General features: G+C 39.3%; 1 protein-coding gene across 1 annotated transcript in view; it reads right to left on the bottom strand.

Moving 5' to 3' along the window:
- Positions 1-23,384, bottom strand: part of LOC114070044 (VPS10 domain-containing receptor SorCS1-like) — a gene marked incomplete at its 3' end in the record, with an annotated part of 71,438 nt that extends 48,054 nt beyond the window's left edge. The window contains exon 1 of the mRNA XM_027907229.1: positions 23,287-23,384. Within this exon, the coding sequence (XP_027763030.1) occupies positions 23,287-23,339 (53 nt within the window). The remainder of the gene's footprint in view (positions 1-23,286) is intronic.
- Positions 23,385-23,701: the final 317 nt, after the last annotated feature.

Raw genomic sequence — 23,701 nt, 5'->3', positions numbered from 1 at the left:
AAGCTTAGAAAAACATCATTTTTTTGCAGATGAACAAATTCTCAAGCAATCAAAGGAGCTGCTATTAGATCTTACTCTCATTATGAAGTTCCAAACTGACAAATAGCCAATCTTTCCACCTTCCCAGTTACTAGTTGTTTCTCTTGCACTGCTTTACAATTACCCTTTATTTTAACGGGGAGCTAAATGTTACATATACAACAGCAGATAGGAACCCAGTAGTGCTTTAACACAAAGAAATGGTAATAGATACACAGAGCAGTGGAACAGAAAAACTTGTATCAAATGGAACACTGCATACATGTGCAGCCTCTGTTGGGATCTGACCCAGGAGTATCACCAACCTGCATTCATCTTATTCCTATTATACACATGTGTATACAAGCAGGCATTGATTACCAGACTAGATAATGAGCTTTTTGTTTGTGCTGTTAAATGGGTGTATAAAGCAGCATGAGAATCCTAACCCATGAAAACATATCAGCTGTTTGACAATCCAGGAAGTCAGTCTAACCTGGAAGTGCTGCAAAAGAGAGATGAACCTCAGCAGGGTGTGGGCACAAATGACAGTGTAGGATCAACAAATTTAATCCCAGTCATTTGAAGGGGAGTGGATAGGTACCAAAAAACATCTCCCACACTTTTTGTGGAAGGCAATACTTCTCTGAAGTTCTGAAGAGAGAACTCAGTATTAGTCCATCTCTGTAACATGAGAGGAGCAAGCAAATCTTAGTATAAATCATGGGAAAGGACTAAACCCAGGGCCTATGGAACTGGAAACACAAAAATTAAACTCTACATTTGAACCATCTGCTGAATAGCCACAGGTACTGAAATAGCTATATGTAAATGGTGAACAGTAAGCTCTATTTTATTGTCCCTAGTGTAGACATGTGCTGCAATGGCTCCCCAAATTGCAGGGGGGAGTATGTTCAGGTCCGTGTTCAGACATTGTGGATGTTACTGAAATGCAGATGATAGTAAAAGAATAATATTCAGAAAAAAAGTATTTAGACTGAATTCTGAACTTCTCATCTGTCCCACCATATGAGTTGTAATTGCTTCCATTAAATCCCAAATTTTATCAGCAGCTGTTTAAAATCTGACTCCCTATTTTTCAGTGAAACAGAATGATTTCTGCAAATACCAAGTAGATAAACATTTTCATTATTACTAGCTCATTTCACAGTATAAAAAAATACCACCATTCTGAGACTGAAGCTCTGCCTTTCCCAGTAATAAACTAAAACAAAACTAGAAACATGTATAGTAATTTATATTTTGCAAACTATTCACAAGAAAGTTGACATTTAAATAACTTCATTATTATTCATTGACAGGGCTTTTCCTTCTCTTCCCGTCAGGGTAAATGACATTTCTATTACAGTATTATAATAAACTCCTACACATTTTAAATAAAGTCACTGAATTTCATTAGTCCACCTACTGTCATGAATATATCTCAATCCATTCCCACCAATATTTCACAATTATAATAGGCATTCTGAATCCACCAGTAACATGAACCCTATGCTTCTCAAGAAGCGCAGACTGCCATTCAGAGGACTGTCAGATTGAATATATAGATTAAATAAATTCCCTAGCAAGTTGCTGTTTACTCTCCTTTGTTGCAAATTTAAGGTTGCCTGTACTTATTTTACATAAGCTTTTGAAGACTTGAAGAATCAAACAATTGATTGTGTGGTCAAGGTGGGGTTTTTTGCATCAAGATCTTTCTGGAACACTCCATGAGAAAAAAAGAAAAATATTACTTGCAGACCTTAAGCTGTCTCATGTCTCCTGCCTATTAGAGTACAGCTTTCTTGCCATGTTAACAGACTAAGTTTCTTGTTATAACACACGTCATTATGAAGCAATCACTTTAACTGGCACCATTTACTTTTTTTTTGTTTCCTTTTCCCACCAATTATGCCTGGTTTTCACATATTAACTTGACTGCTTCCCTCACTTTCACTACAAGAACAGTCTGTGTTTCATGTCCTTACCCTCTTTCCTCCACAGTTTAATTTGCTTTTCTAACCATGGTCCAAGTGGCAGCCAGCCCTGGGAGGCAGGACCAGAAACACCTGTAACGTGGTTAGGGAGCAGCAGAGCAAGTCAGCCTGTCATGACCAGGAGCAGTGAGAAGAGATGGGCTCTAGCCTGTTTCTCCTGCACATGAATTCACCTCTGGCAGGGGTCAGGTATTTTAAGTAAGGAACAGCAACAACTATTAGATCAGCTGTTCCAACCTCCTGCATAACTCAGTATGCCATCTAGTTTGCCTCCAAAGGGAATGGCCAGTTGAGCACAAGATTTGCCAGTTGCTACTGTATTAATCTCAACATGAGCAGATTTTTGGAAAGAAGCCTTTCAGACTGCAGAAGGCAGAGCTGTGGAGCCGCAGTCTGCACTTACAAAAGGCTTTCAACTGAACAAGTTTTTAAATAAAGGAAATATTAAGACATTAAAAATGATCTTTCATGTCTGAATGTGAAAAATATTGGAGCTGGTAATTCTAGGGAGTACTGTATTCCCATGTGCAATGTTTTATGCCTGTTTGTAAACTCTGCTGTAGAGCTGTTGACTTTTGCCTTTTTTTTCTGGGGATGCTTCTAGGCTGAGGTGCTATTCCCTCATCACTTACAGTGAAACTCTTTACTGTGGTTTCATAGCCAGGTACTAAAGTTTCCTATTGATTTTTGCCATACCACCATGTCTCACAAAAGCTAGTAATGTCAAAGTCTTCTTCAACAGCTACCTATTTATGTTCACATGTTCTTCCTGTCAAGCCTTTCACTAGGCATTGACAGACATCACTTTTGGTCTGATGCCTGTTTTGATTTAACTCCTTCATGTGTAACCCTGATATTTTTATCAGAAAGTAACAATAATCCTGATCTCAGTTTCTCTCTCAGGGTGATTTTTTTTTTTTTAATTCTATTCCTTATTTTCTTAGAAAGATATTTTTCCTTTGCAAATTACCTCGCTTCACCTGGATGCTTCTCACCATGGTGTGTCTTTCTAACTCTTTGTACAAATAATGTTCCAAGGCTTTGCCCATTTCTAATGGGATCTGTTCGCCTAGCTCACAGAGACTGACACATTTTGAAAAGTTTTGGAACTCCACATTGAAGAACAATTGCAAACCATAAACACAGTGAATCCTGTGTCCTTGGACAGAATTTTCATGTAGCAAAGGTAGACCTTGCCCTCACTGGTACAGGTTTCTCTCCTGAGGTTACACTCTGAATGGATATCAGTCCCACTCCCCAACATGCAGTTTTATGCTTGTTCTTTTGAAAACAGGACACAGGAGTTTTATTTAGAACTCCTGTAGCCCACTAAGCAGCCCAGGCCATTAAACACTAAACTGATTTATGTCCCTGACACTGCCTCTGCCACAGGTCTTTTTGCAGTTTGGGACCAACTATACTGCACCTTTAAGCCTTCCCTGGACTCCTCTTGCTCACTTTATTAACAAATTTGGCTGATGTTTAGCTATAGTTCATTTGCTTTAAGCAGGAATTAGGTTAAAATTAAGCTAGTTCAAAGACACTTGTTTTTTGCCTTCATAAGAGTTTGGTTCAAGAGGGCAGTGTTAAGTGGTCTGACAGCAGTGACAAGCCAAACAGTTGGTTAACATTTCTTTAAATGGCTGTAACAGCACAGCATATGTCACAACGTTAAAACACTTCAAATTTATCCAGGCAGGTTGAAATTAACTTTTATAGACAACTCAGGGGTAAAGAAAAGTAAAATAGTTTGAAGCTCCAGGGACCCACATTTTTCACTCTCTTAGTGAACATACTTCTGATTGCCTTTTTTTTTTTTCTTTTTTTTTTTTATGAGGCCCTCAGCAGGCTGGTAAACAGTACCATTCCCACCTTCTAGGTGGGGGAAATGGAGGGAAACACTAGACAACTAATCCTACTTTTGAAGGAAGTCTGTGACAGAACCAAATGTCCCCTCAGGCTCTATCATCTTCCCACTTCATCCTGACAGCTTAAGTTTTCTGGAGTTCTGTGTGTGTAAATAAGGATTGGAAAGAGTCTTGATACCAACGTCAACAGGATGAAATTAAATACAGTTTAAATAGGCATTTTAGAACAGACTTAAAACTCCATTTTTGAAAATATTTTGCTTGCAGTTTGAGTTGTTACTGTGGATTTTACTATAAATTAGGTTATCAATTTTACAAGTTTAATGAAATGTGGTTTTTTCCCTTATGGAAAGAATTTTCTCATCATAAAATGAACCTTCCCACGTGCAAAAGCCACCAAAAAGACTTGGAGTAGAGAGGGAGTAAAAAATTACAAAGAAACAATAGGTAACTATGAAATTCTCATTGCTCTGCATAATCAGTTCAAGTAATTCAATTTTCTTCTTTTCCTTTTTAATCAACTTTTATTTGGAGTAATTTAAATAAACAGAAGTATACACACTCAAATTCCTTGTAATTTTCAGCTTAATACAGTTCAGCTGATTATTGTTATAAATAATTTAAAGATGTGACAAGCAGGAGAAGCAACTCATATTTTATCATCCAATCACAAGTTTACACACTGCATTGGATAATTATTGAAAATATTACCCAAATACAAAAGAAAGGAAATAGGGGAGTGGAAGGGCCATGAGACGTTGTCTGTAGGTGGCACAGGTAAGTTGCTTATTTCTCCTTCAAATAATGGTTGAAGAAAAGTATGCTCAGCTAACTTACCTTCCATGCTGTTTCAGTTGAGATTTAGTAACTCAGCTTACCAACCTACACAAGCAGAGAATACCTGTCCCTCTGTCTCTATCACATCCAAAATAAGGACCATCCATCTCTTTGCACATATTTAGTGAAGGGCCTGCCAAAATCTGTAGCCACAGGACTTAACCTCTTATGTGGTGGAGGCACAGGTTGCCATTTCTTAGCCATCCACACTCCCATTATGATCTGGGGCTGCACTAAGCACACACAGGTTTTGGTACAACCCAACCATTACAGTTTCAGCAAACCTCACATTTCACCCTACAACACATTTTCTGTATCATTCAGAAGACCAAGGAGTAGAAAAAACCTTTGCAAGTCGGAAGGTTTTGGGAAAACAAGTAGGATCTCAATCTGTCTGAAGCTCCGAATTTCTCTGTCAAGGTTAACTAAAATTTGGTTGATAGCTTCAAAAGTCATGGGATGATGATGGTGAGAATGTTCCAACAGGAGAGAAGACAAGTTGTATGGGATTAAAGGAACTCATGCAACCAGGGTGAGGTTCTTTCTTACTCTTATCTCTGTCAGGTGAAAGAATGAAGGGATTGGTCAATTATGATGAACATGCAAGTGTTCCCAACTGAACAAAACAAGAGAGCAAATCCACTCATACCACAATGCATAGTGTTAGAAAGCAGCAAGATTTATTACTGTTGAATGCAAAGACAAAGAAAACAAGAATTCTTCTAATAATCAGGGTAGCACATGAGTGCCAACCCTGGTCCTGATTTTTGGCTGTGACAGAATTCATTTTTTCTTAGTAGCTGGTAGCGTTCTGTTTTGGATTCAGTATGAGAACAGTGTTGAGAACACACCAACGTTTAGGTAGTTGCCAAGTGGTGCTAACACTGTGCTAAGGACCTTTTAGTGTTTCATGCTCTATCAGTGAGGAAGTGTACAAAAAGCTGGGAGGAAGCATAGCCAGGACAGCTGGCCCAAACTAGCCAGAGGGATATTCCACACCACAGATTATCATGCCCAGTTTATATGAACTGGGGGAATTACCCAGAAGAGGGGCCAATCACAGCTCCAGGAAGGGCTTGGGGTCTGTTAGCAGGGGGTGAGCAATTGCATTGTGCATCACTTGCTTTTCCTGGGTTCTCTCTCTCTCTATTCTTGAATTATTATATTTGTTTCAATTGTTTAACTGTTCTTATATCAACTCATGAGTTTTACTTTTTTCCTGATTTTCCTCTCCATCCCAAAGAGGAGGGAAAAGAGCAAGCAGCTCTGTGGTGCTTCGCTGCCAGCTGGGGTTAAACCACACCACCAGGCTGGTAAGACTGAAAGTCGACATAAACTTCAAAGTCTCTCCAGTTGCCCAAGCAGAGCATGAGGCTCTAAGTCCTGTAAGTGCTTTTGAGTCCTCTAAGTGCTTTTTTATCACCTGAAATCTTGGAAGACCTGTGCTGAATTGGCTTAAGTACTCTTGTCCTGAAATCAAAATGATCCACCTGAATTGATCTACACTGTCCTTGATATGATGCAAAACCTGTCTCTCTGTGAACTGCTAAAGACTAGCTCATATCTATCCTGCTAAAGCATAGTATCCTTTGCAGAAACCAATCACACCTGTGTAAGCCATGGGGAAGAAACCATGTTGCTCACTCAGCTTCTTATTGGAGCCACTAATAAATTCACTAGAAAATAAAACCTAGGGAAGAGATATTCTGTGGCATAGATAATCCATAGTAAAGAATCAAAAATAAAAGAAAGGAAAGCTAAAACACCAATGTGGATGTATCTGCTTCAGCTCTGGTGACTTATATCCCTGTGCATAATATCCCTTCAAATCCTCCCATCTTACCAAACTATCCACGGGAGAGCATAATTCAGACCAAACTTTCACATGTAAAACTTCAGAGGCATTTTGTGCTTGCAAGATGCCATTAAAGGATTTTTTTAAATACCAGTTTTTGACACCACTGCCTTTTTTAGCAGAAGTAACATTCCACTGTATTGTGGAGATGGGCTTTTTTACCTTCAGGCTTCAGAAGCATTGCTGCATAAAGGTTGGACACCCAAAGAAAAGAGCAACATCAAATATGTTAGCAGAAAAAAGATCAAATTTGGATTAGATAGGAATGATGCACTTTTCCCTTCCTCCCTTTCACTACTTCTCTAATTTTAGATGTCTGTCCCATCTTGTCTTGACAAATAATCCCCCTTTTACTGCATAGTGCAATAGCTTCTCATGTCAGCAGGCTAAAAAAAGAGGATTCTGGCAGTTGATTAAATCCATATTCAGATTCCCCACTCCTCTGCCTGCTGATCAAAGATCAGATCCCAATCACACTCTCATGTAAATCTGAAGTATTTACTATGGAGATGCATCACCATAAACATGGAACTGGACGGCTTCAATGATAATTTGCCCTGGCTTGCAAGCAGCTGTTTCCAGGAAATCAGAAGGCTCTTTGCTGTTGGAATGCAAGACAAGAAGATTTTTCTTTCAAGTATACAATTCCCAAGTTTTTGTGTGAAAAATAATGCAAAGAGATTTGACTGGACTCTGTTCTGAAAGCATTTCCAAGGCACTCTTTTGCAGGAAGGGACTGTAAATGCAGAGCTTTGCTGTGGATGACTGCATTTCAGGGGCCACAGCTACATTCTGGAACCCCTCTCTGCTGTGCTAAAAGACTATTTACAGAGTTAGCTCTGGAAAAGGAGATGGGATGTCTGGGGCAGAGGACTGCATCAGTGGCAAAATAGTTGTGGACTTATCACTTATTTTGCCTGGTTAACAGATTGCCAGAAAGACTGGTGGTTGCCACTGAGGACAAAGCGAAGTGGCAGTTGAAGGAACTGAATCTTTCATCTCCACTGCCTGAGCAGCAGAGAGGGTGACTCTCCAACACTTTGCTCCTCAGATCTCCCTTTCAGTTTCTTATCTCCCTATGGCCTCAAAGACTTATTTCCAGTCCCTCACTGGAACTGAGAATGACTGATGATTCTCCTTGCCATATGTTTACAGAGGCACATTGACATCACCACACCCTTAATGCCAAATTCTTGCTCATAAACGTGATTCCTCGAGTGTTGATGCATCCCATTTTCATTCCAGTCTGGTGTAAATCACACAAATAGCTAGGACTGTGGCCCAGTAATCATCACACTATTAACTTTCTAATTGATGGTAATGGCCAGAATAAATTTCAGGCACCCCAAGGGGTGGTTAATGGATTTTGTAGCTTGAGGGAAGAGCAACAGGAAGCTTTTCCATTAATCAGCAAGATGAGACAACCACACATGTCCTACACTCCCCTCCCCATCACAGCACTGAGGTCACTGCAGCATTATTAAAAAAAAAAACAAACAAAACAAAACAAAAAAAAAAACACCTCCACAAACAAACAAACAAAAAAGCAGCAAAAAAAATCTCTCACAGCAGGCTGAACTCAGGTTGAAGGTTGGATACACCTGCTCAGCAGAGCTACCTTAGCATCCATAGTCATATTATACATCCAGAAAGCTGCTTTAGCCCATCTCCAGTTAAGAGTAAGGAGCAATTTTATCGTGTCATAAACATCTTGAAGGTCTTCTGCGTGGTAAGTACGACCTGCCAGAGAAAAGGTTTTTTAGCTGGCACGATCCAATCATTTGCAACACCATTTGCAACCTTCACTCTATCCTGCCAGTGCAAATCAACAGCTAGAAAGCTTAAAAGATTCAGATAGCCCAAGACATTATTTTCAAAATCACTGTCCAAGCCCCTTAGTTGTTATAATGGAGTAACTCCCAAGGACCAGTAGTATTTTAAAACCAGATAAAAATGTGCCTCATGCATTAATTCATACTAAAGTTAGCTGGAAGATGAAATTCTCACCCCTTAGGCATTGCTAACAAATTCTTTTTGCCTTGTTTTAAAATCTCATTATTCCCAAAATCTGGATGGGAAAAGAATACAGGGGAGGAAAAAATTAAATTAAAAAAATAATAATTCAGAGTGTTTCATTTCACTTGTACCAGTGGTACCATTATCCATTCAATTGAATATTTTATAACCTAGTCTGGCTCTCAACCCACAGGAAAAAAACTCCAATGAAACAAGGAGAAAAATCAAAATGACACACTTTAGGTTTCAAATAATTCTAACATTTTCTGTCAAGATTTCTTTTTTAGAAATATTGTAGGGGATTTATCTGAATAATGCTGCATTTCCCAGCAGAAAATTGTTCCACTGAAAAGGTTTTCAATTCATTCTCTGAGTCCAAGCAGTGAGCAGGCTAAGACGTTAGCTTAACTCTTACCCTAATCTAGCTGTCAGCTCCACTGTCACCATGCCATAGTAGCTAAGAAAGAATTTGTTGTTGCTGAGTGTAAAAGATGTGCTATTGGATTACCACACCCAAGAACCAGCAATCAATGCTTTAAAGCAGGCAAATACAAGCATTGCTTTTCTTCTTTTTAAAGCCATTTGACTGATGCAGCTCCACCACTTGTGCCAGTTCCAAATAAGGTGCATCACCCAGAGCCACGCAGCTTTATTTTTTTTTTCTCTTGGTTGATAGAAGCATATTTATCACTATGTATCTCAAGGATCAGTGGGGTTATAAAGCTTACTATTTATAGCTACTCTTGGGGTATCGAGCAAGTGACAGTAATTTGTTCCTCTGACATCTAACCTCGGGTCAACTCCAGTAGTAGAAGATGGATTTTTACAGGAAATGAAATGAAAGTACACAGCAGAAGATTAATACCGTTTCCCAAGCCTGCAGAGGATACACGCTCCCAATCACTGCAGAAAAAACAGTCAGGAACATGTGCTGTGTGTTAAGAATAGAGCAGGCTGTGGTCAAGGTGAGGTGTTCAAACAGTCTATTAGCAAACTGATACACTGGCATTTGTGTATAGAGGAATTGCAGGCTGATAGTCTAGAAATAAGATCAGTTCCTCTGGTTCTTTGATGCTGAAAGTCATCTTCTTGTCAGCACCAGCTACAGATAAAATAGATTTGCTTTTATGTTACTAGTAAATGATTAAAGTAAGTTAAAGCTTGGGTGTAAATTCTGTATCAGAAATATCTTGCACAAGATCAAGTTACTATTTTGCCCTGCATTGCAGCAACATCTTGTATTAATTGTATTTTCTGTTTGTGAGCAAATAAAGACTGTAGATTGAAATACCTTGAAAAGATTCCTTGATACTAAAATCCTTACTAATGGGCTATATTCATCCAGTACTCAAAACTTATATTGAAGTCCCAAAAAAAAAAAAAAAAAAAAAAAAAAAAAAAAAAAAAAAAAAAAAAAAAAAAAAAAAAAAAAAAAAAAAAAAAAAAAAAAAAAAAAAAAAAAAAAAAAAAAAAAAAAAAAAAAAAAAAAAAAAAAAAAAAAAAAAAAAAAGAATTGACCAGAAAACTTATTTTTCCCATAAGCCACCTGTTCTTAATTTATTTGGAATTAAATTTTTAAGGAAGGTCTTTCCAAAGATGTGGGTGTATAAAGACATTAATTATACAGTCTAGTCATTAAAATAATGCTACCAACAGGAACTCAGCCAAGTAACTGAGAATTCCTTCTACCTTCAAACAACAGACCTGTCATCCTCAGCCACCACCAATGCCCTTAAAAAAAAAAAGGCATGTCTTCTAACATTCTCAAAAAGTCAGAAAATTTCAGCTTTGCTGACCAAATCTCACACTTCAGCACAAAAGCCACGTACATCCCCAAACTGAGGTGTATTTGCCACATCCTACCTCCAGAGTTCATCACTTCCAGGCACACTGCTGCTCTGTGCTAGCATAGTCGTGCAACTCCTATGCAGTGGGTTCAATCAGGCTGCAATGTGTTTTCCCTTCTGGACAGTGCAGTGGGCAGATGGTGATACATGCTGTGTGTATCCACTCACATTCCTATATTAGGAAGTGGAGGTGGCAGTAGTGAAAAAGAAAAATATCAGTCTGATGTTGGCCATACAAGATCTTTGTGTTTACTTCCAGTCTGTGGGCAATGCAGCCTACTTAGCTCCAAACCCCAAAAAGAGCTTATGTGGTTATATCTATGGAGTGCTATTTAGTGCCAGGTGGAAGAACTCAATGTACCAAAACAGGTGGAAAAAGCCATGCTAATTTCACCTCTGTGAAAGCCAATTCTGGTAGAACAAGAGTTATTAATTACAAAAGGTTCAAATTTGCATTTGGAATGACAAAGGTCACACAGTTACACAAAGATAATATCCTCAAGAAGGACCTTCATAAGTCCCTGGACATTTGTCTAGAGATGCTTGCCAAGTCCTGTCCTTCTGTGTGATGGAAAGTCCCTGATAAATGACTGTAAGTGGAAGGTCTTCAATTACGTTTTGATTTATTAGTGCCCAATTAGAACAGACACTTTAAGTAACGGTTGTTACAATAGCCAAACACTAGAGCTGTCATGCTGGATGGGGGGGGAGGGAAAGAGGCAAGATCGAGTGCAAGATTTTAAATGTGCAGTTCAGCTGGGGAGCAGACATTCATGTATCACAGGTATGCCCCAAACCCCACTTTCAGCACTGTCTACACACACACACGCCTCCAACATCTATCAGGCTGCCAGAAATCTGATAATTTGTTGCTTAAAGGTCCAGTAGCAGGTAAAATAAGACCAGACAACCGTGAACAATTCTTCTAGGTCTACACAGATCAAATCCCTGCCACAAACGCACTGAATTCTCCTTTTCAGTAGATAAGAACTGGAGCACTGTAAATACACAAAAAAGGAGTCAGTGATTTTTCATTGCTTCAGAATAAAGTTCCCTGTTCAGTTCATTTGATTTTCAGGTGAATAAGGCACCTTAGCCTTCACATCATGTATGGGGTTTTTTCTGTCTCCATCTTCTTCCCCCTGTTTTAAAATTTATGGTTACCATTTAGGCTGATTTCAATTTCCATTAATAATATGTGCAACTGATGTACATTTAAGTGATTTTAATCATGTTGTAGTGACAGGTTTAGCTTAAAGCAGGGCTTCACTTAGAACTATCAAGTAAATTTCTCTTGAAAAGGTCAGTTTAACATTTAGCAGGAGGACCCATTCCAGACAAATTAGAATTTGCTCCACTTGCTTCAAGTGCAAACACTTCTCAAGCTGCCTTCGAGAGAGGCACGTCAATCAAAAGAGAAAAGTGTCGGGTGCCCAGGGGAGAAGGTTGGCTGACGCCTCCCCACGCCGCCATCCTAAAGGCTGCTCAGACAGGGGCAAAACTGAAATATTCCTGCTCCACTGTTCAAGGACTGGGGCTGGACTGGAGCCAGATCACCCCACAGAAAGGAGGGATGGCAGAGCTCAGGGAATTTAGGTAAGGCCCTGACAAGTCAGACTTCTCACTTCTATTTGCTGCGGCAAGAGGAATGCAGTGGGAACAACCTTGTGAGCTACAGAGAGGGGTTATTGTGCATGCATCCCAGGAGGATTTACTGCTGCTCCTGTGCCTGTCAGAGGCATTTTGGCTTTCCTGGACAGCATCACAATAAGCAGAGGGGCAATACCTGCAATGCTGTGTCAGTGGCACTCTCAGAAGCAGCCCAATTCCATGTACTCTACAGCTGGTGACAGTTGGCACCATCACAAACAAAACACAAGAAATAAGCTGTAGCATTTGAATTCTTGAACCAGTATCTCTAGAGAACAAGGTGACACGAGAACTTATGGTCCTTCCACACTGCTGATGTGACTTTCACTGTTAACAGTCAAGGAGATTAAGACCTCCTGTTACGGTGCCACCCATACAAAGAAGGAACATGTCTTAGTAGATCACTGAAAATAAAGTTTTCCCTAAGGATGTTCTCCATCAGGTGACAGTTTCTGGACGAAATCAAAACATCCTCCAGGGACCTATCCAACCTTCCTAGCCATCTGGCTGAATGACATAACTCATTCAGTGACAAGTTTCACAGTCTTTTTCACTATCATGTTTTACTACAGTTTCAGAAATGCAAAATTCCATATAAAACAGAAATTCTGTTTTTCCAGACAGCCAAGTGAGTTCATGATGGTATAAATTTTCCCTGACAACTCCCAAGTTCTCCAGGAGTCCTAGAGAGGTCTCAAGGAATATTTTTGACATCTGTGCTGTCACACTGCCTGAAACAATAATCATTAGTTCACAGGTTTATGTGTCTGCCTAGAAGGAGTGGTTGGGGAAAAATAAACAAAAAAAACCAACAAAACAAACAAAACCCCCCAACAAAAGAAAAGCAAAACCATACACACATACACATTGAAACTTCAGGGATAAAACTGAAATTTAATTCAGTCATCTGCAGGGTCACTTGGAAATGCTTCAGACACATGTTTTCACTTTCAAAAATGCCAACCTTCCAAAGCAGAACTTTTCAGAAAAGATACTGAATGGAATTTCCTGAAGAACATCAGAAGGACCAGATTATTTAGTTCTGGGAAGATATCCACCTGAGATGTGAAAGGTCCAGGCTTTGGTAGAAAGAGAAGACAGTACATAGAAAAATAGTCAGCTAAAGTATTGATGCATTTGTAGCTATCTAAGCATTAAAACAACAGCTGGGGCTGTTACTACAGCAACCACCAATATACTGACACGAGTTTCAAGGAAATCTTCCTTTACATCAAGGCAAATACTGGGATGCAGTCATTCTCAAATGATAAAAAACTTCAATTTAGGAGCCTTCTCTATCTGAAGAGAGCTCTCTCAGCCACTGTACTACCAATTATTGTGGGGTGGTGTTCTCTTTCAGCCCTTTGAACTCTGCTTGTGTGCAGGGCAGAGAAAGATGTTTAATAATGCAACTACCTCATGATTATGGAGCAGAGTAACAGATTCACCAGCAATTTGACTAATCAAGATGACAAAGTGATTGGGTTCAACAAAAAGGGAAGGACTCTCCCAGCAGCAGTTCACTAAAATAAAAATGAAATTCTGCACATTTCCAGTGAAACAAAAAGGATTTACTGGTCAATAAAAGGGAAGGAAAGAGAATAGCCTGGATACAGCAATATACAGATAATAAAATTCAGGTATAGGTTGCAGCTAAGACTGGATTGGCTCTTCTAGCTTCATCTCACAGGATCACCAAACAAAATCTGCAAAGAAGAGAATCTGCAAAAAAAGCCCTAGTACCTATAGAACCGTTTAGGCCAGGTGAATGTAAACAGCAGTTGAAGATGACAGGTTTTCCTGTAGCAATGGGATAACTGTGGCTCTGAGGGAGGACCATGACAAACGTCAGAAAGTAAGCTAGGTTTTATGTGAGAAATGTGTGGTCTCCAGAAAAAAAGCAAAGCTACTTGGGAAATGGAAAGCTGACTCATCCACACACAGCACAGCAGTGGTCCCATGAAGTTATCAACACTGTGTGAGGTTACTGAGAGCCAAAAACTCAGCCTGGGTGGCAGTGCAAGAATAAATTAAAATAAATGTCTTTCTGTAGCAATGTTTTATTTATGAGAGTAAAATAGAATTGTTGGAGGGAATAAAATAAAACTCCTGTGATTTTATTTATCCTTTTACTTCATGTTAAGACTTACTGGGAAAAATCCAAAGGTTATTAATGGCTAAGAAAAAAACATTATGTGTTTTATTGGATTCCTGAGGTGCTAATAGTTTTTATAAAGGACGTTTCAACATGCTGTATAAGAGATGTGGTAGATGTTGGGCTGGTCTGTAATAGTTTGTTCTGGTTTGACTTATGGGGTGTGTGCTATAAGAACAGACTACTGGTGTTTAAAAGAGAAACAGCTCCTGAACAGAATGGAGGAAACAAGCAATGAGTGGAGATGGCCCAGGAAGAGCTACCTCTTAAATGGTCCTTAAGGATCCTTAAGGGTACATTGAGAGAATCAGGCAGAGGAAGGGCTTTATCCCGAGAGTGAAGGAGCAATTGTGTCCACAAAACTATGTTACAATCCAAACTAGTTCAAACCACCCAGAAAATCCCTCAGTAAGTCATCCGAGTGGGACAAACAATCCCAAACCCCATAAATGATAGCCAACTATGAAGGGAATAGTGTTCCAAGACTGACTTTATGGTTTGGTCACTGATGCAGGAGAGTAGAAGAGGGAACCTGAGGGTGAGAGAAAGTGTACACTCCAAAATTCCTTGTGGCAACACTAGATTACTACACGAAGAAAAAAAAAGAATCCCTAAACTCTTTAACCTTTGCATATGTCAATACACTTTCATCACCTTGAGACTTACATTATACTTTCTAAACCTCTTCTTTTAACTGTTTAAGCAAAAAGCCCCTCATTTTCAGGAAGCTTACTTTTGTATTCACCAACGATTTACAGACACCAAAAGAAAAGAGCATATGTTACCAAATTTCTTCAGCCATGTTAATAAGCATGGAAGAGTACAAATTGTGTTTAGGCCAAGACTCAGGAATATAATCAAATGCTGCAGGACAGATCTATCCATCAATGCTGGGGGTTCTTATTGGCTAGGAAGTAGAAATAAGTCTAGTCTTGAAACTCTTATATTCTCACTTTCACATTCCAGATATTTACAGTCCTTCTCTTTTTTGGGAAATTGCTATGGACTATTCCAAGTTCTGCTTTATTGAGTTTTGATTCACAAGGAAGAAGACATTTAACTAAAAGAGATATTTAACTAAAGTCACCATTCCCAAATATGATGATGCTCAACTATCCAAAAAAAAAAAAAAAAAGGGCAGCAAAGGCTTTTTGTCACATTGTTGTGCTTGAGCATGAAGCTCATTGGCCTTAAATGTATCTTCTGAGGGCTGTGGAAAGGTGAGCAGGTAAAGGAATCATTCTGTAGGGAAACAGAGAGGGACAAATGGACAACTCCAATGATTGTACTGTCACCCCTGAAATATGAGGACTTTTTCTGCCTCCACAAATTAACGCTGTGGAGTGAGACCAGAAGGCTGATCTGTCATCAACCACCGGACTTGTGTGTAATGATTAACTCCCAGCTCATCTAAATAAAACCTTGAAATGAAACATCTCCTTTGGGTATTCAGAGAGGGAGAAACCAGCTCAGCTAATTAGACATAGTTGTCACAGCAGCTAATCAGCACACCTACATTCATCCCAGCAATTGGTACCAGCTGGGGAATTATTTCAAAATTAACCAGGGAATTAAGAAACCACACCTTTGGGACCTGACTGCATAGAAATCTCTGGCTGACAGAGCAAAAAAGATGCAGGAAATGAAGTAGCTGCTAAGAGTAAAGCTTGCTTTAGAACATTAGGAGTGAAGACAGTCAAGACACACAAGAAGTGATTTTTGTGGCAATTGATAGATCATTTGATTTGCAGTGCTGGGGGCAACTGAGTAGTAGTCTACTTTAGGGGAAGCACTAGTAAGAAAACATAATCAATTAATCCCAGAAAGTCAGCCCAGAGTGCAGCAAATGACAGCACTGGAACACAAACAATATGTAAATCACAATTCCCCTATGCCTGGGGACAGGGACTAGATCTCTGTTCTCTACCTCCAGACAAACCCAGTCCTAGTCTGTTATTTCAATTAATGGAACAGTCTTTTTATGATGAATAAAGACATTATTACTTGTCTACTCTATGACTCTGACAGAAAAGCAACACTAACAGTGCATCTTCCTTACTGTACCACCAGGCATTAACTCAGCTGACAGTGCTGACAAGTCCGGTCTGATTTAGAGGCTGGTAAGTTCAGCTCCTTGAGTGCAACTACCTCATTTTTGCAGGACTCTGTCAGTAGAAGAGTTATGCTACCAGCCCTGTTCCTCCAAAGAATCTAGGCCTCTTGACTCTGTAAATCAGGAGCAGCAAGCTTGGGCATTATAGCAGGACTACCGCCAGTTCATAATCTGAGCAGATGAGATTCACCTCCCACAGATCTCTGCCACAGCTGTACAGCAGTTACAGCCACACATTGGGCACAGCTGGTGACTTAGAAACCAGTTCAACCACCTGCACCCACTACACAGAACCACGGAGCAAGAGAGAGGCCATGGCACTCTGCTGCAGAGAAGCAGGAGCCAAGCTCGGTCAGGAAAGTGTAACAGCTACTGTGGGATGCCCAACAGTTTTTTTCCTTTTTGATTCCCAGAGAGGGCACAGTGATCCAAATAACATAGTCAGGACAACAACCTCAGTTGGCCATTGATCAAACTCACCCACTCACACCCATTTAATCTCTGACACAGCACAGCAGCTGCCAATCAGATATTAAAAAAAAAAAAAAAAAAAAAAAAAAAAAAAAAAAAAAAAAAAAAAAAAAAAAAAAAAAAAAAAAAAAAAAAAAAAAAAAAAAAAAAAAAAAAAAAAAAAAAAAAAAAAAAAAAAAAAAAAAGTCCCTAAGCCTCAGTCAGATTCTTCCTTAGAATTTACCTCTGTCTTAGCATCTCCAGTGCCTTGGACAATAAGCCTATTCATACCACTGAGGCAACTGACTTTTATTCTCCATAGAGCCCTCTAGGTTCACTAATCTCTGTTATTAACTTTAGCCCCTATTCACACGCTTCAAATCTGTCCTAGGAATCAGATGCCAACAGCAGATGGTGGGAACTTACTCCTCCAGAAATTAGGGCAGCAACCTGTGAGTCACTGCCTGATGTGCCAGCAACACTTCCTTCCCCACTGCACTGAGGTCACCTGTCTGCTGTATCCAACCAAATCACAAGATACTCTGGAACAGCTGCAATGCAAGAACTGCCTTCACAGGAGGTATGTTATGGTAGGTGCCCAAACAAACAGAAAGGAGCATGCCATTTTACAAATACCAATTCAAAAGAACTTTGTGTTCTTATAGATGGCAAAAGACAAAACAAATCAGAGCACAACAATTCTGTCTTTTTGGATAAGTAAAACTGGAAATGAGCCTGACCTAAACCTTACTGAAATCTGAAAGCCTTTCCAAAGACTTAATGACAGGAAAATCTGTGTAATTATCCTATATAATTATGTAAAAGCCCGTGAGAGGCTTAGTGATTGAGAAGACAAATGTTTATGACATCTACATTCAGGAAAGTTGTGGACCCTTGTGTCATGTTTCATAAGAAAATGTAAATGTATTATTTAGCTTTCAGAGCAAGACTTAAAACTTCTTGAAACTAACAAAGAAAATGTCAGAATCAGAGGTGCCAGAGAAGCAGCATTTCAGAAAGGAAAGGAAGGGACAAACCTACGTGGGAGGACAGGATGACAATGGCCAGTGGAATACTGTAAAAGCATGTACATGATGTCTACCAAGTGTAGGCCAAATATAAATGAAAATTAAGGCTCTAAGGCATCTGAGATGTTGCTGATTCACTCAGCATCCTCTACCCCTTCCTAGATGAATTTGAGCTCATTAGGTGCAGCTGAAAGACATCCGTTCCTACGCAAAATAAAACAGGTGCCAAAAGGAATGGAATTATCCAGCCAGATTTAGAACACATACCTTGTGCACTTTCCTTGTGTGCCAGATTAAGCTATGGCCTTTCTGTGTTTTCCAAATTAAGAGAAAACCCATCATCAAAAATAGATCCTTAAAGTTACTAACACAGGTGTCAATGCTCAATCTTTAACAGAGAGGGGGAATTTCTGCATAAGGGCAGGTAAGACACTGAATGTTGGTATCATCCTATGCAAGACAGTACTTTTAGCCCTTGAGAGCAGTGCTGGCAATAACTGTATGACTTCCCTTTCTGCATATTTCCTCTCCATCAGTGAAAAGCTATTTTGCAGCCAGTAGAGGCTGACCTATCCCATCACGTGGTTAACTTCCAGACCTTAGAGAAGCCAATGCTGCCTTCATATTTTGTTCTTAGAACAGCGAAGACACAGCTTCCTAAAATTTTATTTCCCTCTCCTTTTTCCTTTCTGACTAAGATTTCTACATGTACTTTTACAGCAGCTCTTTCTCACAGGAAGTCAGATCTATCAAGCAGGGAAGGAGAAGGTAGATTGAATTCTCTACATCACATTCAACCAGAAGGTGGCAAGGTAGTCACTGCTAAGTTCTTTCAGAAAATTAAATTAACAAGCCAATGAGTTTCCCATTGTAGGTTTAGGCCCACAAATTAAATAGGAATAATGGATATTTTAAATCACGTCCCAAGCAAATGGGTCTTCAGAGTCAGAGCCGTTGCCACTCTTCTGAAGAGAAAAATATTTCTGAGGTGGCAGGAACAATCTAGCCAGCCTGCAAGCAATACAGAGCTGAAGATCATCCAAAACCACCATCCCTTTATTCTTGCATACTTCCATTCTCTAGTGAGCAGCATGATGAAAATTTACACAGCATAAGTTTACTGAAGAGCCAGAGTTTTACCTGACTACTTCAAGGACCTCTCCAAAGTTATCCCTATTATTGTCTCCATTCATTAAAAGGATAAGGTAATGCTTAAGTACCAATCAGTAGAACTCATGGGCACTCTGTTCTCCAACTGCCATAAAGGCTAAAGGCTACACACAAGTGAAATTTTATGTCATTTACTTCTTTTTTACTTCCACAGGGTACTCTATTGAAGATGCTGAGCGGCCAGTTCATTTTAGAAGATAAAATACAGATGAGTGACTTTGCCTTCATCAAACAGTAAGACTTCACATATATAAAGAGGTGTAGGAAAAAGAAACTGGATGGCTAAAGGCAAAGAAAAGGACTTACTTCTGAAGTACTAATTAAGCTCTTTGCAGCTGACACAGGCCAACCTGTTACTTTTCAGCTGTCCAAAATTCTGGATGCTAAAAGTTTGTATGACTTTAAAGGACGGTTACATTCTGAGAACAGAAAATAACACACACATAAACACAGCCACCAAGGGCTACTAAATACCTCTACTAAACACTTGCTGTTTTATAAATTCATTGAGCCAGAAGCCAGTATTAGCTAAAAGGCTACATCAGAAAACTAACAGGCATGTCTTGGCCTTGTTCTTATACCCTGTTGTTTTTATTTGCTGCAGGTTCCAATTGAAGATACTGAATCAAGTGGATCTTTGGTTTAATCCAAAATAACCCCCATGCAACTGAAATCAACCTCCCTTATTCAATGATAAATTCTTATTGACTTGATGAGTTTACTTATAATAAAAAAGGCTACAGATCTAGTTATTATAACAAGAGTAAATGGCCTCAGACCTTCTGTCAGTTAAATGAGACACAGTTGGATTTTGGATTTGGTTTGGGGGTAAGCTGGAACATGCAGCTCCTCTGCATAATAATTCTAGATCTTTCATTTTCTTAAATACCAAAGTAAACCCCACATTTTTTCCCTTTTTTGTAGAGCACTAACCAGCATTCCTGGAGTTATTGCACATCAGAGACAATCCAAACACACAAACAAGGCTATTATATCTCTATACGTGTTCTTTTCATGCCAATTCAACAGAAATTCCGCAAATTAACAAGCCCTGTTTACTCTGAGAGGTTTATTCCATCTTCTTTCTAAAACAATTGACTCAACATGTTTCTTCTGAAACAAAAAATAGCAACTGAATATAACAAAAGCCAACTGCCAAATCCAATGCTTTTATAATTATATCAATAGAGGGGTTGAACAATGCATTTATAATTATTACAATACTGACCACTATTTTCTAATGGGACACAGATTGAACAGACTTTGTAGCAACACCAACTGTATTTTCAACCACCTTCTCTGTTTACTTTGAATTTTGATGATGCCAAAAAACTAAGCTGTAACAGCAGCCATCAAAATAACATCAATAGTAAAAAGAAAAGCCTAACAAGAAGCATGATGCTGCTTTTATATCAGTGGCCAGAAGTAATTTCTGAAGCTAGTGGAAAGTGGTGCCATTTGACTCAGATCAATGAATTAACACCAGTTTCTACAAGCAGAAGGGCTGACTCCTCATGCTGCTCTTCTCACCTTAACCATGTCTTATCTTCTTTGCTCCAAAAATCAAATTTCCTCTCACATCTCTTATCAGTATTTGTCACCCTTTACCCAGCCTGAGCAAACATTTGCTCACCTTATACCACCACTAATATTTTCTTCCCTTTGTTACACCTCCCAAGTCACTAATAGACAACAAAGTTGGTTCACTTACCATTTTAAGGATTTTCTATATGCACGGTCTTAGGGGGATATTTCAGATCTGTTTAATTTTACATCTATTCTTTAATTCGATTCAGCATTTCAGTTATTCTTGTGCAGAATTGGATAATTTGAAATGAATTATTGCGAAATATTCATCTTTGCAAAATGGAAGTGATCCGATTTGGTTACAAGATGAAACTATATCACAAAAGCAACACTTCCAGTGAGCCCACTTACCTATACAGAGTTCACTTCCACCACAACATCAAGTGGGCATCATGTGTGAATGTAAGTTCATTTAGCTCTGTACCCTGTCTCTGCTGACGGTTAACAACAGATATCTGTGTAAGACCTTGGGAAGCACGAATTTGTATTTCCTCTACTCTCCCAGTCTCCAGCAGTTGGGATTCTTTGGCTTTCTGGGCCACAGATGGCATCCTGAGATTGTTTCTGGAACATGTAATGGCCAGTCTTCGCGAACGAAGAACTCATTTACTTCTGCCCAGAAGTCCTGTCCTGGGCAGAGTTTTATTGAAAATTGTATGCTATCTCAAAAAGCATTACATGCCAAACTAGTATCTTAAATATTTCACAGTTCTAATTACTTTAAAAATTCAAGCCCTGGCTCCTTAGCTTATACAGTCATTGATCAAATCAGAGCAGTTTTGCCTTTTCACAACGGGACATGAAATCCAGCTCTTTGCTTACTCCAGCTCCTACACACTGTCCAATCACAGCTCTTTCTCTATGCTGTAGGTGGATATTACATAGTCCTGTAAGTGCAACCCTCAGCCCTTGTCCTACTATTATCCTTTGTTGAACTAAAATAAATTTTTTCAAGTGAGCTCTGCTTACTAAGTCAGCCATTTGCTCACTATGATTACCTCAGGTCTCATTTTGATTCACTACCCTGCCTGTCTTCAAACTTGAAAATTATACCAGATTTATTACCAGACTAATGGCAAAGATGCCCCATATCACTGCACCTGGAACAAACCTTCCAGAACATCATTAGAAATATCTTGCCAGGAGAGGATTTCTTGCAGATGACTTTTGATTCACATGAATCTGCTGATTCTTGATTATGCTTAACCAAATATTTCACTATCAAATAGCTACAAACCCACACAGCGACAGAACACAAATCTCCCAACCACAGCCAGTATCCTGTTCTCTGAATCATGCAGCTCTCTCATATCACAGTAAGTTCATTCATACTCCTGCTCACTCAGATCACAAACTGGGCTGATTAACTCACAAAGAAACACTAAATAAGAAGTAAAATCCCTGTTCTGAATCCAGGGCCCTTTTGCTCCAATCAAACAAATTACTGTGTTGAGGAAGAAAAGTCAGGAGACTGAAAATAACTCCTCCAAGTCTCTCCTTAAGGCAGCATTTGGCTTCCAAATGCTGTTGTGCATCATCTTAATAAAGCACTTGGGAAATAAATCAAAGGCTATTAAAACACTTGTGACATCACACTTGCTTCTTTGAGTAACACCCACATCTTGAATTTACAGTGCATGTATGCTGAGTAGCTGGTGGACTGTAAAGAAAAAAAAAAAAGTGTATTGGCTTCTTCCTTCTTTGGCTCCTTTACCGGAGATAAAGTCTGCGGGGATTGTAATGAGCTTTTCTTACAAAAGAGTTAGCATTGTGAAAACTGTTAACATACAGAGAGAGATTACAAAGAATAAGACCATTTACCTTTGAAAAGGGAACACTTAGAAGGAAAATTTACTGAGGTCTTTGAGTTTCTTTCTTACTACCTTCGTCGTGACTAGCCTCTAAATTTTACACTGCCTCATAACAAGAGAGCACATCGTCACTCGAGTATTGGCAGGGAAGTGAAGAGAAATTATATTTCCACAATGCCTGTAGTCAGTGCACACTGCTCACAGGCAGAGGAGGTCAGAGCCTCGCAAGCCACAGATGCGCTTACTAGAAAGGGCCAACAGTCTATAATTGATATAACTTACATTTTTAACTAGATATTAATGTTAATATGGCAAGTCATCAAAACTCACATTTCGGGGCATAAACTGATTTCTGTAGCAGAGCAAGAAATACAAATTATCCCAAAGGTAGTAAGTTTATTGAGAGTTTAACACTGATAATAGCTGTCATTTAGCTGGAGGCAGGCTAGGGGAAAAAAAAAAGCAGATCACCTCTTGAAAATTCTAGCAAGGAAAGCTCATTTTAAGGAAGAACTGTGGAAAAACTTCACGTTCTTACCTACTCCACAGTATGATGTTGCTTTCACTTAAGCTGTGCTACCACAGAGTGACAAGAAAAAAAGGCTCTAGTTCTGCCTCTCTCACCTCCCATAAAACATAAGAGGAGCTGAGAAGTTACAAACACAATTAGGGAAAAAAGATTGTCTCATATATTCATAAAGAAACAACTATTACAAATGAGTGCATTAAAATTTCATGTTGTTGCTACCTCTAATGCTTCTCCTATCTAGTAGCTCGTACCAGCAATGGCACACAGTCCATGGTCATATCCTCTGTGCTGATTTTCCTTCCTTGGACAGAGAACTGACTTTTTAAAAGGAATGGGTTTGATTCTCATTTCTTACCCTTTTGCAAGGATTAGCTTCTGTTCATGCAAAATCCAAACTAATGACGTCATACATTGACCCAAAGATGACAATCCATACAAGAGTTTCTCAAGGTTCTCAAGGTATTGGAAGAGAATACAGCAGAAGTTTGGCTTGCTAAAGCATATCTGTCAGGCTTCAGCTATGGATGGACACTGTAGGCTTATGCAGCTGTGTTTCTGCTCTCACTCTTCCAGGACTGGATTTTGTTACCCAGATTCATCCAAACCTTTCAGCTCATTTACTGCAGATAGGCAGGTAACATAACCCCCTTACTCATCCCTGCAGTGGTGAAGAAGGTGGCCTAAAGCTGTAGGTAGGAAGGCTAGGACTCACAGCTGTCTTTCTCATGCCACAGCTCTATACAGAAGATCTGTTGCCTCCTACAAGAAAG

This window comes from Empidonax traillii, unplaced genomic scaffold, assembly GCF_003031625.1.
Source record: "Empidonax traillii isolate 1590-97213 ecotype Southwest subspecies unplaced genomic scaffold, ASM303162v1 scaffold1422:size140493, whole genome shotgun sequence".
Classification (NCBI taxonomy): Eukaryota; Metazoa; Chordata; class Aves; order Passeriformes; family Tyrannidae; genus Empidonax; species Empidonax traillii.
The sequence above is the reverse complement of the archived record's forward strand: the minus strand, read 5'-3'. Positions and strand labels throughout refer to the sequence as shown.